At 37.3% G+C, this 17,583-nt stretch overlaps 1 protein-coding gene across 1 annotated transcript in view; it reads left to right on the forward strand.

Annotated features, from left to right (window-relative positions):
- Nucleotides 1–17,583, forward strand: part of LOC126781206 (nephrin) — a 440,964-nt gene that overhangs the window by 347,939 nt on the left and 75,442 nt on the right. The window contains exons 8-9 of the mRNA XM_050506069.1: nt 5,174–5,318; nt 5,537–5,667. Of these exons, the coding sequence (XP_050362026.1) occupies nt 5,174–5,318; nt 5,537–5,667 (276 nt within the window). The remainder of the gene's footprint in view (nt 1–5,173; nt 5,319–5,536; nt 5,668–17,583) is intronic.

Raw genomic sequence — 17,583 nt, forward strand, 5'->3', positions numbered from 1 at the left:
TTAATAAACGGTTAAATTAAGTAATGTAACTAAGTCCTAAGAAAAAATAAGTATTTCAAACATTTTTGGGTTATACTATTTATATTATATTAAGTTTATGTAGGGCTCCAATATTTTAATGTTAAGCGTTCCTATTATTAAGCGTTTTTAGATTTAGCGAGTTTAATTGCTAGTTTATGAGTATAATGATATACAAATATTACAGACACAATCGGTATTGAGCCGAGCGATCTATCCGCCCCTAATGTAATATATCTTACCACATCTCCCGTATATTTTTTCATGCGTTGATTCAAAAATATAGGGCAGATTACTCGCTTGACTCAATACTAAATACATCACAATATTTATTTACATCTCATTATTTGAAATATGCCACGTAATGATGAACCCGTAATTATTTCCTGCGGGAAATTGGCGATAGCTAGTTTGTTCAAACAATATCATAACAATTTATCGCTAACATTTTACTTGATGGTACTTTCTACCACTCGTTAAAATAATATTTTAAAGCCAAACAGGCTTATCTTTGGTCCCGTGGTTGGTGGCGTATTGGCGATGTAAGGAATGGTTAATATTTTGACGGTGCCAATGTCTATGGGCCGTGGTAACCACTTACAATCAGATGGCTCATTTGTACCTACGTATATTATGTAAATAAAACTAATAACGATCGCAATCACATTCGTCATATTTTATAAACTTAAGCCAAGATGGCCCAGTGGTGGGAACGCGTGAATCGCAACCGATGATCGTGGATTCAAACCCAGGCAAGCACCACTGAATTTTCATGTGCTTAATTTGTGATTATAATTCATCTCGTGCTTTACGGTGAAGGAAAACATCGTGAGGAAACCTGCATGTGTCTAATTTTACTAAAATTCTGCCATATGTTTATTCCCCCAACCCGCACTGGAGGAGCGTGGTGGAATAAGCTCCAAACCTTCTCCTTAAAAAAAGGGAGAAGAGGCCTTTAGCTCAGCAGCGGGACATTCACAGGCTGTAACTTTTTTTTACTTTTTTATAAACTTCAATACAATAGTTAAACGATAATTGAAGTTCTAAAATTTACATGCTAAGTTTAACTAAACTAATTTAATTATTTGGTGAAGGACATTACCAAGTTTCGATGCTGCCTTTATATTTGCGAGCATGTTAACACAACTCGAACACGAATCGCAATGGGAATTGTATCGGACTTGTATTAACACTTGTATTCGATACTTGTGACTGTTAACTAATTCCTAACGTGTGTGCCCAAACTTCGTAACCTAATCTTTGTGAGTAGTTCAGGCAGTTGAGCTTGACTAACAATTGTACAAAGTAAATTATCATTTGCCTAAACACCCAAACCATCAAATAATATGGTCCATATACAACTCGCATTTACCTTTCGTTGGTATGTTTTGAAATAATTAATTGAATGTTTGATATCAACGTAACTGCAGTTTACATGGGTTTAAAGATATGTCATAGTGAAACGTGGATCTAAACTGCATCTCGCTGCTTCGAATCCGGACAATAACAACTGAGTTTCTATGGAGTTTTTGTTTATATATTCATGTTTGGCGGTAATGGGAAACATTATGGAGGCACCTGCATGTTGTAAATGATACTCTATTATTTGCTTGAATCTATATTTTTGAACAAATTATTATATTTCAGAGGCATATTATACTTCATGTATATTATCATTTACTACTTCGGATTGATGACTCATGAGAAGATATAAATTTTAATTGAAAAGAACTATGTACTTTTAGTTGGTTAGTTTCACTTGTTTCGCGATAACTCCGCCGGTTGAAAGCCGATTGGGATAATTATTTTTTCATTAAGTATAGTATAGTACACTTGTTTACATTACAATTTTAAAAGGTAAAGTAACGTTTATAAAACTTACACATATTGGTTTGAGTTAAGACAATACCTATAATATTTATTTATCAGCGTATATGTATTGCAAATGGTTAAATCAATTTATAAAACAATAGTATATAAATACTATAGTTCATTGACCTTGACGTCATTAAAAAATTAAAAATATTACATTCAAGCTTTTATTTGATGGGTATATGCAGAGAAGTTGAGAAGTCACTGGTGGTAGGGCTTTGTGGAAGCTCGTCTGGGTAGGTACCACCCACTCATCAGATATTCTACCGCAAAACAGCAATACTTGATATTGTTGTGTTCCGGTTTGAAGGGTGAGTAAGCCAGTGTAATTACAGGCACATGGGCCATACAATCTTAGTTCTCAAGATTGGTGGCGCATTGGCTATGTAAGCGATGGTTGACATTTCTTACAATGCCAATGTGTAAAGGCATTTGGTGACCACATACCATCAGGTGGCCCATATGCTCGCCGGCCTTCCTATTCTATAAAAAAAAAAGTTATTGTTATCAGTTTTTACTTAATTTGTTTGATATTTTAATTTACTCTATAGTGGATTACTTATCGTTCGAAGCCTGGGATGTGATAATTCGAAGGCGCGGTGGGCGTCCATCGCGACACTCCGATCCCAGTCCCGGTTGATTCATAATCGGCGCGACTAACGAAGCGATCATCGGCGACAACGAGCCAGTCATTCGATATCGTCCAATGGCCAGTGATTTAATATCGCATGAATCACGATCCAGTCGCTATTCGCGCAATAAACAACGCCAATGCTGCGGATTTGAAATTTGTTGGCCGTCACTTGGCTCAATGATATTTTATGATAGAGCCATTCATGAGCGCACCGCGGCGTGCATTCTGACATGTTTATGCGTCGCGATATTGCCAATGTCGCGATCGAAAATATTGTTTTATTGCAAGCGTATCATGACGTTAATCATTTACGCTGTTTCAATTTTAAATTAATATGCGGAAATCAGGTCAGAGTTGTCGATGAAAACATATAAACTTATTATAAATAATCAGCGTTACTATTTTTTAATTAGCATTGCCATTTTATTATTTGTGTCTTTAAAGTGAAACTCTGCTGGTAGCGTTGAGAGTTCTCCGGCCTTGAAGAAATTTCGAGGTTCAATTTAAACATACAACTTCTAACATTTTTTTCATAATTATTGATATCTTAGATCCAGTGTGATTACTGTCTAATAGAATATAAAGATGATGACCTCCAGCCCACATTCCTGAATATTTTGGTCAAAGCGGCCATAGTCAAGTGAGACTAGCAATCTAAACATATCATAACACACAAGACGTACACAAATACAAAGTGCATCTGCTTCTGAGATTTTCTCCACATACAATTAACTTTTTATTGGTTTTTTTTGAACCCAGAACCCGTGATCTACGGCCTAACCACCAAACAAACAAACAGACGTCATTGATTTCAACGCACTGTAATAATATTATTATAACCATGCGATATTACGTTAGTCTTGTTTATTATATTAGTATTTGTTATGAAAACAGAAATGTTCACATTTAACTTTTAACCGCGCTTTTCGCCGGGAGCTCGTTTGAAAATGTTCAGTAAGATTTTTTTGCCAATGGGCTTCAACTTAATATCGTAATGAGGGGTGTTTTGAAGTCTCACAAACATTTTTTCGTCCCGTTAAGCCAATTTATTTTTCTATTTTAAAATTGTAGACATTTTTTACCTGTGCCTGTCCCGTGTATATTTTTAACTTTAAATGTTTTGATAAATATTGCCTTTTCCACTTTGCAATACATTCCAGTTATTTTAGAAGTATTACGAGATATTTAAATAAACACGATATATTTGATATGCTGGACGTGTTAAACGGTGTATAAGCACGGCACGGTCAATAGATCGCTTAGTGAATTTTTATTTCTAATTGTAAATAATATTTTTATATTTATTTCAAACATTTCTCTTGTCGTTATCATATTTAACAATTTAATCATACAATCCATGACAGAAATCAAACCAAACACAGCCTACTAAGTATTGCTATTCAGCGGTATAATTTCTGATGGACACAGCTGTCCATTCGCCTCACACTGCATAAAGTCCTACTACCAGTATGATAATTATTTTTTCAATAGGTATAACAAACCACCGAAGCCTACATTAAAAAGATTTTGTAATATAATTTAAAACAAGCCGAGGACTGCGTTGAAGAAGTTTTCAAGTAATTTTTCAAACTTGTAGGATTTTTCTAAGTAGCTATTAAAACCGACCATCGCATCTTTACAGGATAAAATATAGTCTCTTTTTTCTACTGAGAACTTTTAAAATATAAACTTTGAAATTATTTAGTCGCGTGTACTCATTGAAGTAATTGGTACTCAGAAAGTGAAATGAATAAAAAATATGAGCATGTAGCATGTATATATGTTTACTAGAGAAACATTCTGGCAGTTTTAACTTAATTTTATGTGATATAGTGTACAATTTGAAAAGTCATCGAATACATCGATTTGTTCATCAATACTTTAGTATTACACTAATTGAATTAATGTGTATCTGGTCTTTTGTGCACTTTATTTCCTGCTGCCATTTGGAAACTAACGTTATATTTATGAAATTACTTTGGATTTGTAAAGCTGTTCATTTCATTGAACTTTTAATATTTTGGTTGTCATCTTGTGTTTAATATTTGACGTCATCTCGGTGTTTAGCTGCACATCAATTGATATTATATTGGTACCTGCTTATCCGTATAAATTACAATCTCTTGTTGAAAAAAAAACACCAGCTGTGCCCTGTGATTTCAACCGTCTTACATACACCTGTTTCATATAGTTTGCCGTATAGACGTTGTTAGGTATACGTTTCTTCCTGCTCCGCTCCTTAGGGCCGTAGCGTGAAGTTGTACAGTCTATAGCTTTAATCAATAAATGGAGTTTTGGAATGCATATTATTATATTTATTCAAATTGAACTGTTAATTCTTGTGTATCTTTAATACAAACACTCTAACATTATAAGATTAATATAAATACAAATAGCGAAAAAACTTTTTTAAGTTTTATATTTAAAATTTTTCTAATTAGAATTTTAAAAGTTTTATTATTATTTGAAAAGTTTAAGTTGTTCCGAATCAAGCATATTTTGTCATATAAATAATGGCTATAGGTAGTATTTTTAATATTATATTAATTTGTCCGAAGGTTATCTTGTGTTCTATGGGCTTAGGAGCGTGTACATTGTTCTAAAAAAATTACGAACTTTTATTTATGAAGTTATTATGTGTTGTTCCAGGAGGAGCTCCGGGACAACCTTACCGTGAGCGTCATGAGCTTCGTCCCCACATTAGACGACGATGGAAAGCCAATCACTTGCCGCGCGGAAAATCCGAACGTAACCTCGCTGTACCTCGAGACGTCGTGGACCATTAACGTTGTTTGTAAGTTAATATATATACATATATATATACACGGGCCGGCTAACTATAGTAAAATTGAGGGCCCGAACCTGCCCTGACGGAATATTATCTCCCACTCCTAACTCGCTTCACGCTTGATTGAAGAGGAATATTAATAATTTATAACTTTGTTTATTATAATGTTAACGACTAGATATCTATAAATACAAAAGAAAAATAAGATTTGATTTGTATTACAGATCCACCGGTAGTGAAATTGAGGCTCGGCAGTTCTTTGGCGGCGGGGGACATCAAAGAGGGCGATGACGTTTACTTCGAGTGTCACGTCCGAGCTAACCCTCCTGCGAGGAAACTCTCATGGCTTCATGACGTAAGTGCAGAGTACATTACACAATACTCGAGTTCTTTATGCTTGAAATCTGTATAATGAAATTGGCAGCCATATTTTAGGAACCATTTACCGTTTGAAGCATATTTCGCCATGCTGCGTCGGTGCGGCTTCCTGAACATACAAACAAAAAGCAGGTGCTTTTTGTTTATTTCATTGCTAGCTGTTTCACGCGCCTTTACCCGTGTTAAGTATAACAAAACTGCCGACATGGGTCGTTACTTAATGCTTTATAGTCTAGAAAGATACTATGTCTCAAATATATGAGTTATCAAATACAAAAAGATATTTTTTTTATCAGATTGTTAGACTTTTAGTTGTTAAAAGTCACTATTTTCCCCTCTTCTCTCCCTCTGTGTTACTTCGCTGGTGATACATACAAAATCGCCATGCTGGGGATTGACGTTCGCTGCGACCTTAGTCCAAGGGATGGCATTGAGGCTGTTATAAAAACAGCTTCACGGAGTTCTGAACAAGATGCGGCGTTTTTTCACGCCACAACAACTGTGCCTGTTGTACAAAACACAGGTACGGTCTTGGGTTGAACATTGCTCGCACCTTTTGGATGGCTCCGCTAAGTACCTACTGGAGGCCTTGGATCGGTTGCAACGACGTGCGGTCCGCATTATTGGCGACGTTAAGGTCACAAACACCCTCGAGCCTTTACAATTGCGTCGAGAGATAGCAGCGCTGAGCGCTTTCTATCGGCTGTATCACGGCGAGTGCTCTGAGGAATTATTCTCTCTAATTCCTGCTTCCCCCTTCCTTTATAAGTCTACCCGTACTAGCTCTCGATGTCATCGCCTAACTGTGATATTAATTCCATCGCGCACAAAGAAATTTGGCAACTCTTTTCTTTGTCGTATTTCAAAAAAATGGAATTCCTTACCAGCTCACGTGTTCCCCTCCTCTTACAACCCGGGTTCCTTCAAACGGGTGAAGAGTGAAACGTGAAGAGGCATCTTGCGGGCCGGCAAGGCGGGGGCGGCAAGTGCGGAACATTCTTCCTGACTGTACTTGCAGTCGTCGCGTTTGGACTACTACCACTTACCATCAGGTGGAGTGAGTCATGCCCTCCCGGAAATATAAAAAAGACCCTGTGATTAGCGTATTCAAATAATTAGTTCAGTTTTATAACATTAAGTATAGACGAACATCACAGTTGACGACGTAACGAGAATATTTACATGTATTTTCATTTTAATCTACGTCAGCTCCGCACTTCAGAGATCATTCTCAGTAATTGGTATTGAAGGCTTTCAAAATACTAGGCATCGAAGCTAAAGCTAAGTAATTACGAGCACAAAAGGAATTGTACTCTTGAAAATTTGTAATTCGGTACAGAGTCTAGGTATTGTGCGAGGCATTGACAAAATGTCTTTTACTTCGTGGATTGCAATGTCGACAAAAGATATACAACGTCAAAGTAAGTAATCCGACATCGATGCGGATAGAGGGCCAACAATAGGGATAGAGGAACGGGGAATAAAGTAATAGACGGCAGTATACGGTCCGATAATCGCTTTGTATCGCTCGCGTTTTAATCAGCAATGTAGAGTGCCGTGTTTTATTTTTGTTTCGTTTCACCCTTTCAGGGGCAATCAGTCGGTCGTTGTTACACGGATCGTGACACGCATCACCGCGCGCCCCTCCACTCCTTTTTATTTTTTCCACTGTATTGTTTTGACGTTTGGTTGTCCCACTTCGGTAGCACAAATTTGTCAGTAAGTCCGGTAATGAGAGCAAATTTACGCAATATGATAACAAGAGGACCTCGTGGTGTACGCTATCGACATCGGTATTTGTTATGTATATAAATAAACTAGTCTCGCACAAACACGTTTGAATCGTCATTTACGAGATAAATCCTAACTAATATTATAACTGCGAATGTGAGTCTGTTTGTTTGTTGGTTACGCTTTTACGGTTAAACCACTAAATCGATTTTGAAAATTCTTTCACCAATGTCTACATTATCAGCGAGTAACATAAACTACATTTTGTTCCCATATTCCCGCGGACAATCCCAATCTAAAGTTTCCACAGATTTGAATATCGATTTAACCTATAAGAACCGACTAGAAACTTGAAACGAATTTTAAATATACATCTTTCAATCGTCTGTACAATATGTCTTATTTATTAATATTTACTCTAGATTTATAAGGAACGGAAGTTAATATTGGAACGTCAAAATTTTATTAATGAAATGAATACCTTGCTCAAGAAATGAAAATATTAGGGAGACGGAAACTTGATGTTACTTTACAAATAAAGGTTAAAAGTAACTAGTATCTACCAGTTAATGTTTCACCAATGTTACAACGAGAACATGTATTTATTATTAAAAGTTTACAGCGGTCGTAGTGGATGTGAATTCGTTTATGATGATAATATGTACCGTGATAGGAAATTCGCTAATATCCGGACATCCGCTCGTGTCGGAAATGCTGTCTCATCTATTTATGAGAGTGAAGAAATAGAGATTGCATTTGATTAAGTTTGTTTACGCACACACATTTTCACAATGATATGTGCTGCGCAGTCAACTAGACTCCCTCGAGAATGACTGCGTTGACTAAAATCTACTACGAGAACATTAACGTCCTCTATATAGGTATGCAGATGGATCTGGCTTACTTTGTTAAAGCCATTCTTAAGCATACATTTGTGCCCTAAGCTAGCGTTAATTAAATGGCGGGATGACATCAGTTATTATTATCGAGGCGAGGGTATTACTTATTCATTCGAATAATTCCATAATGGCTACCTGTATTTGTTTCTATTATTCACATAATTATTGATGAACTGAGTATTGTAGTCTGTGAAGTGTCGGAGGAACAATGGTGGCAGCCGTCAGCTCGCAGCGACCGCCCTGCGCCTCGAGACTCATTCATATCAAGCGGTAATTAAGAACGGCTCGATGATCTCGGATTACGGAACGAGCCACTGCCTCTTTGAATAGATTTGCGCAAACATTGCATTGTTTTGATAAAATTACTCAATTTATTTAATAATCTTACGGTTAATGCGGTTTTAAGTTAATGAAGTTAAACATTTGCAGTGGTTTTTATAAAGGATCTGAAGAATCGCAAATTAAATACATAATATATAACTTCAAGTTTGCGACACAGCTAGTTAGCTCTTTACTCGTTTAAATGATTTCGACTTTAATTACATACGGGTAACATGCCCTGTAATAAATAAATGGTATAATTTCACTATTGCAATACTTTAATGCAAAAATATTCGTAATGTAAAAAATACTCTTGTAACCACGATTAAAAGGGTGTTTTGAGTTTTCTATTTTCTCAATTAATATTATAACAATATCTATATTTAATATTAACCTCTTTATATCATTAGCGGTCAACGGTTAATAAATCAACCCGCAATCTGTCGCGTGGCGCGTACGGTGTGATAATCGTCTTAACAGTTTATTTATCTCACACATATCACGTGGAAACCACTGAGCTGATTGACATAATCCGACATGATGACAACACTCGATGAATTAGTTCCGATTTCCATCTATCTGTAATAACTAGTAAAGCAATACAATAAAACTTACGTATACCAAAATATGCGGCACGTTTCAGGGGTTTAAGTATATAATATTATTACATATACGCTACGCTTCGTAGTTTCGACCGCTTTAAATTTAGGCTATTGACGTGACAATCCTGAATTTCATGTACTTGTTTACATATGAAGTAGCACAAACATAAGTAACACAAACATTTCAAGTACTGTCATAAGCCCAAACGGAAATGTGAAATAAAATGCATATATAAACAATGAGCTCGGATCAATGCAGGCCGGACGCAACGGTTCGTATTTGTAAATGCATTTGCGACGCCCGCGTGCGTTACCTTTTATTTACGTCGACTAAGCGCCTGAACGGATTGAATTTAGTACCTGGAAGTACCATATTCATTAGGAGTTTTAAAATTATTTTAATTTGTTTCCTAAAGTAAGTGAGTAATTTGATATACTAACTGATTTAAAAACTTTTTTTTTAAACTTATTAATTATACTTTATTTATGAAAGATGCCGTTGGTATTCGTTTCTTACATCGTTATCTATGTACCGCTATCACGTACACGTGAAGATGGTACAATATGCGGTGTTACAATATACTACAAATCATCAAATAATTTTCAAAAATAATTGCACAAATAACACGGGTTTTTAGGATTTTTTCTTTTTATGAATGAAAGTAAAGATAATTACACTTTTTACTCATTCATTCAAGATAATATATATCTTAAAATAAACACGGAAACAAGCAAAAAAAAACAAAATGCAATGAAACATAAGTAAACACAGCAGTGCAATATAAATATAAAGGGATAACCACTCAGATTGATATCGTATATATTCATATTTATATATATATATAAAATACTTAATAGTTAGAAGACCTCAAAAATGAATTGCATTGGCCCGTATTTATTTATGCATATAATTCAAAATACCTTTTGTCTTTATTTATTCATGACAATCCGAACTAGAATCCAATGTTCAAAACAAAATGTACTAACACACAATACCCCCATGAACTACACCTCCGACCGTTTTATTTGCTCCGATAGGATCTTGCCGCTGTCCGCCCCCGCCGGCTTTCACTCTGCAATATTTTGAATAACGCTCTTTTATTTACTTTTACTTTCATGTGCGACAAAGGTCCGTGACAAGCATTTAAAAAAAACATATTGTTGATTGATTTTTCTTTTAATAAGTTTATTTTTTTTCTTTGTTGTCAATTCGTTGCGACTAAAATTACAAGCAAAAATAAATGTCCAACAAATGCCATTGTTTTTCTAACTTAACTTACTAAAATTAATTGACTAACGTCAATTAATATAAAATTTGATATAAATTAGCTTTCGATGGGTAATAATCAAAATCTTTATTCAATTTATAATAATTAAATTTATTTATGCTTGTTAATTGTCATAATATTACCACCGATTCGGAAAGAAACGCCAAAAAAGTTTGTTTATGATGATATTATGTTTTGAAAATATACAATTAGCGGAGAAAAATGTAGCAAAAAACGAACACTTGAAAATAAAAAGAATGAAAACAAACTAAATATAATAATATTAGGTCGTTATTCTCTCATCCAGTCGCGATACATTAAGCCACATCTACTAATAAAACATTATTACACACGGGTCTGTTGTTCTCTTTGCATTGGTGACGCGATTGTCTGCGTCGCGACTCGACCGCAATCATTTTACGCTTTTTGTGGTGCGAGCTTTAAACTGCCCCATTTGTCGCGTCGACACGCCTCATTGTTTTATATGTGATTGTTTTTGAAAAACTGCCCCGGTCTGCGCGATACGCCCGAATTAAAGCAACAAATTTACTGCGCTCGTTTACGAAACGATATCGTTGGATTTTAGCGAATTATAAAAAGCACACATCGTGCGCGGCTTTGTTCGGCTTATGTTTTATCGGTACCTAGTACGTAGTACGAAATAAAAAATCTAAGTGTTGTAATCGGCTTAGCGATGTAATCGACGACATTTATCTATGCTTGTATCGTTACTTGGAGTTTTAAGAACAGTTCAAACAGTCGGAACAATTATACAATTATGTATTTTTTTTTGAACAAATTCGAATTGATTATGGAAATGTATACATCATCTAATTTTAATTTGTTGAGTTTATCCAAACGAGTCGTGAAATTTATGAATGGATTTTAACCCTAGGTTACAAGTTCAAATCCTATCATCATAGGTACCTGTGAGTTTTCGTTTGCGTAATATGTATATTTTTAAGAGAAGACGTGCCCTCTATCGGTGATATATATGTGAAACAGATGCTGCAAACAACGTTACACATTTCTTCAATTTTATTCGATATCCATTTCTAACAATTTATTGATTGTTAAAGCAAGTGTTATGTGTTCTATATACATATTATATTGAATAAAGATTTTAGGTTTGAAGGTTGCAAAAAAGATTCGATTGTCACGAGAAGAATACTTACATAATTATAAAGTACGTTATAATTTTGCAAAAAGCTAAAATGGCGTCAAAAAATCCATAAAAAAATAAAATATGAGAAATATTTTCCACTTCTCAGAGCATTTCTCAGCAAAAGCGTCATAATTACCGTCAGTCGGAATGGTCGGTCATCTCGTAGGAGGGTCACTTAAAAGCCTTTTCCTCCCCAAGGTCCCAAATGTTTCATTATTAATGCTGACATTATCTAACATGTTAAAATTTCTTACCTGCCCGAGGAGGGTGCTAAATTACTATATGGGTCCAAATTTTATTATAAATGGTCACTAATATTCCAAACGAGAAAGTGAGGTTGGCTGTCTTTATGTAGTAAGTGGGTACGTAAGTAAACTGATTCACTGGAAGTATCTAAGGTTCGAAACCTCGGTCGGTTCAATATATTATTAAGGACATCTGTAAAACAATACTCAGCTAGCTAAAAGTACGTACAGCTTGGACTGCGTCTTGTTTGCACCTGATCTATCTCTAATCGTGTCGATATGGACAAATGCGTGATATTACTACTAATTAAATTACTACTAATAAATAAAAAATGTATATAACGGTAAACATAACCATAAATTACGCCACTTCATTTATCTGGCTGGTTATACACATTGGAGTCAAGTAAGTTTTGCTCATTCACTATTATATAAAAGCTGAAGTACACTAGAACTCAAGAGAGAAATTTGTCTCAGTAGAGAAACAAAATTATCATACAGTGGATGTGACGGGGCCACTTGCAGTTTAGTCCTGACATGAACGCTGCGACACAAACGTCTTACGTCGCAACGCGTGAATAAAGATGGTCGCATGTGACGCTGAATTGTAATATTTAAAGAGTCTGAACGCTTTTATAAACATTTGTAAAAATTGTTTTTGTCGAAAAATATGATTTTATTGATCTACAGGACATTTGTCTGGTGTCAATTTGCTGTAAGTGTATCGTATGTGTGTGTTGCTTGGCGGGCCGCAGGTGTGTGGACCCCATGGTGATTCCGAACCTAGATATTCCAAACCGAAGGTTCCACAAACTCTTCGATCAATTTTTTCTATACTATAAACTAATGATTTAACTAATGACTAATGACGTTCACACTATGAAAGCGTCGTCATACCCAAATGACATGTTCGAGTTATGCAGGTCGAATGTAAATAAATTGGAATTATTAGAATATATTATATAGGGAAGTAAATTAAACAAACAATCTTCCATACTAAGGAATGTATTTGAATATAGAGAAGGTAAACATACATAAGTCAATTCTTGTATTATGATGGCACGTTAAATAGTTTATCGCGTTATATATATTTTAAAGAAATCTGCAACGATCCATACAAATTTAAGCAGCGCTTTGTAATGGCATATATAAAACATTATTTTTTTATTTATCTCATGTCCTTCACCCAAAGGTTGTCTGGGAGTGATCGCTCTTTAAGCGATAAGGCTGCCTTTTTACATTAATACTTTTCGTTTTTTATGTTTGTGATTAAAACTGTATGTTTCTGTAACTCTTTTGGTGTACAAAAAAACATATTCTATTCTATTCTATTAGATTTTATTACATATATTTTTTAAATTAAATTCATCAAAAATACATAAAAACAAAAAAATAAAGTTTATTTGAGGCACAAACCCATAACACAGATATTTAAATAGCATCAATACATAACCAACGTGCATATATTCTATTACCCACTTGAGAGCTAAGAATGTATTTCGCCTTGTGTCATGACAGATATTTAGGTCAGGGCGGGCGGGGAGCTGCGTCAACCCAACTTACTGTAGCCGACATTACCATAAGTCGAAGTAAAATATTTCTACATAATAATTATTAAAGTCACAATAAAGTGACTGCCGTAAATTTATGTTTTTTTTTTTTATAGAATAGGAAGGCGGACGAGCATATGGGCCACCTGATGGTAAGTGGTCACCAACGCTCTTAGACATTGGCATTGTAAGAAATGTCAACCATCGCTTACATATCCAATGCGCCACCAACCTTGGGAACTAAGATTTTATGTCCCTTGTGCCTGTAATTACACTGGCTCACTCACCCTTCAAACCGGAACACAACAATATCAAGTATTGCTGTTTTGCGGTAGAATATCTGATGAGTGGGTGGTACCTACCCAGACGAGCAAATGATGATCTTCGACTGGCTGAGTGTTCTTTATTTATCGTCTAAGTTACTCTTAGTGGTAACATATTTTATATCTATATGGACGTACATACGTAAAACATTTTTCCTAATCCGTTATTTATTAACAAAAGATAATCTATTCATACAAGTAAGACAAACTTTACTCAAACGATTTAGCTCGTATAATCCAAATGCCTATAACAGCGGAGTCGATACAGTCCGCTTTTATCTAAGTTCAACCGTTTTACTTGTTTAAATAGAACATTTGTGCGCTAATTTAGTTCGGTAAGCCACGTCCGTACTGGCCGATGTTAGCGAAGTTGCCACTGCAGCCGTCCGACGCCCACTTGTAATGCCCCACAAAAACAATTAGTCTAAACACCGTGCACTACACGGCTTCGTTTACTGCCCTTTTCTGGTAACTGTTTTCTGCATGACCGATTTCATAATAATAAATTAAACGTTAACTGGACTTGTAATTAACAAATGAATTTGTAAAGGCGAAATATAATTGCTTAGATTTGATATAGAACTATTACAAACTTCATTACCGGTATAATGAAAATTACAATCCAAGAGATGATTATTAGCGCCTTAAAGCGTTTCAAGATAAACATCAAACGCATTGTCTACAAACTGTTACACACCGTAACGACTATCTTTTGAGATCAATATTATTTTTTTATCGTCTCATCTCTCTCCGTTTTAGTTAAATTGTTGTATCATCAGATTATATGAGCGAAAAGAGTCCGCGTGAGGTTATATGTATTTTATTTCATACCATTAAATAAGTTTAAGTAATAACTTAACGCATTTCAACCGAAAGTTAAGTCGGGAGCTTTTGACAGTCGCCTAACATAAAAAATTGTTAATATACATTAAGTAGTATCACTTATTACGAAATCGAAGTTATAAGCTAAAAGCAAAATAAATAGGATTGATGTACACAATAATGGAGTAGATGGTTGCGGATGATACGCATTATACTTTGATATCCGAAATGTACATTCCCGCTCCGTCATTGTAATAATAATATATATATACTAAGCTTTATATGCGAATGAATAGGTTTTGATTAATTAATTGTATATTATTTAATTGATTAGTGACATCAAAGGAGTTAGTATTGATTCAATCAATCAACAGTCAATCGTTGTCCACTGCTGAACATAGGCCTCTCCCAAGGTGCGCCAAAGCTCCCTGTCCTCCGCCTTCCGCATCCAGTTGGTGCCCGCCACCTTCTTAAGATCGTCGGTCCACCTGGCTGGAGGGCGCCCTACGCTGCGCTTGCCGATTCGCGGTCTCCACTCTAGGACTCGTCTGCTCCAACGGCCATCGGTCCTACGACATACGTGACCAGCCCACTGCCACTTCAGCCTGCTAATTTTGCAAGCTATGTCGGTGACTCCGGTTCTTTTCCGGATAATCTCATTTCTGATCTTATCCTTCAAAGATACTCCGAGCATAGCTCGCTCCATAGCACGCTGAGCGACTTTGAATTTGTGGACTAGTCCCGCAGTTAGTGTCCACGTTTCGGCACCGTATGTCATGGCAGGTAAGACGCATTGGTTGAAGACTTTCGTCTTCAAACATTGCGGTATAGACGACTTGAGGACTTGACGAAGGTTGCCAAATGCTGCCCATCCCAAGCGAATTCTTCGATCGGCTTCCTTCTCGAAGTTGTTCCTACCGACTTGTATTATCTGTCCTAGGTAGGTATATTCACTAACAACTTCGAGAGGTTTCCCCTCGACGTATATCGGTCCCGGCACGACATGCCTATTGAACATGACCTTGGTCTTGTCCAAGTTCATACCGAGACCGACACTAGGCTACGCAGCATTTCGGTGAGTTGTTCCAGCGACTCTGCTATGATGACGATATCGTAGGCAAATCGAAGGTGTGAGATGTACTCGCCGTTTACATTGACTCCATACCTAGTCCAATCCAGCGTTTTGAAAACGTCTTCCAACGCGTTGGTGAACAGTTTCGGGGATATTTTTTTTTTTTTTTTTTATATCGCCGGGAGGGCAAATGACTCTACTCCACCTGATGGTAAGTGGTAGTAGAGTCCAAACGCGACGACGGCCAGTACAGACGGGAAAAACGTTCTGCACTAGCCGCCTTCGCCTTGCCGGCCCGCAAGATGCCTCTTCACGCCTCGTTTGAAGGAACCCGGGTTGTAAGAGGAGGGGAATACGTGAGCTGGTAAGGAATTCCATTTTTTGGAAGTGCGACAAAGAAAGGAGTTGCCAAATTTCTTTGTTCGCGATGGAATTGATGTCACAGTTAGGCGGTGACATCGAGAACCAGCCCGCGTGGACTTAAGAAGGAAGGGGGAAGCAGGAATTAGAGAGAATAATTCCTCAGAGCACTCGCCGTGATACAGTCGATAGAAAGCGCTCAGTGCTGCTATCTCACGACGCAATTGTAAAGGTTCAAGGGTGTTTGTGACCTTTACGTCGCCAATAATGCGTACGGCACGTCGCTGCAACCGGTCCAAGGCCTCAAGTAGGTACTTAGCGGAGCCATCCCAAAGGTGCGAGCAATATTCCACGCAAGACCGTACCTGTGTTTTGTACAGCAGGCACAGTTGTTGTGGCGTGAAAAAGCGCCGCACCTTGTTCAGAACTCCGAGTTTCCGTGAAGCTGTTTTTATAACAGTCTCGATGTAATCCCTTGGACTAAGGTCGCAGCGAACGTCAATCCCCAGCATGGCGATTTTGCTTTGCATCACCAGCGGAGTACCACAGAGGGAGGGAAGAGGGGAAAATGTTGACTTTTTCGCCGTGAGAGCGCATACCTGTGTTTTCTTGGCATTAAACTCAACAAGATTATCAGAGCCCCATTTGGCGATGAGATCTAACGTCCTATCGAGTTCAATGACAAGATTCTCCCGCCTCTCCTCAGTTTCCGCCCGCCCAGCCACTGCGCGTCCGTGGTATCCACCATGCACTGTACTATCATCTGCATAGCAATGTATGTTCCCAAGGGAGAGCATATCATTGATATGCAAAAGAAAGAGTGTGGGAGATAGCACAGATCCCTGGGGGACCCCAGCATTCACTACATAGAATTGTGAAGCGCAACCATCTACTAAAACACGAAGGCTACGCTTGTGTAGGAAGCTGGCAATCCAGGTGCATAGCTGAGCAGGCAGACCATATGCCGGTAGCTTGGAGAGAAGACTTCTGTGCCAGACCCTGTCGAAAGCCTTGGAGATATCGAGGCTGACAGCCAACGATTCTCCATGCTTGTCGATAGCTTCACCCCAGAGGTGTGTTACGTACGCTAGAAGATCACCTGTGGACCGTTTTGGTCGAAAACCGTACTGACGATCATTAATTAGACAGTGATCTTCTAGGTAATGGATCAGTTGGTTGTTTAAAATCCGTTCCATCACCTTACAAAGTACTGAGGTGATAGCTATTGGCCGATAATTTGCCGGGTCAGACCGATCCCCTTTTTTGGGAACCGCTTGCACATTAGCTCTTCTCCAAGCCTCCGGCACACTTCCCGAAGAGAGAGAAAGTTGGAACAGGCGCGTTAACACAGGAGACAGCTCCGCTGCGCACTTCTTCAGCACTATGGCTGGTATTCCATCGGGACCGCTAGCTTTCCGTACATCAAGTGATTGCAGCTCCGCACGCACATCACGTTGCCTGATTTTAATGTCAGGCATCGTATGGCCACATGTAGGTATTGTAGGTGGCAGTGCACTACAATCATCGATGACGGA

This window comes from Nymphalis io, chromosome 3 (assembly GCF_905147045.1).
Source record: "Nymphalis io chromosome 3, ilAglIoxx1.1, whole genome shotgun sequence".
Taxonomy (NCBI): Eukaryota; Metazoa; Arthropoda; class Insecta; order Lepidoptera; family Nymphalidae; genus Nymphalis; species Nymphalis io.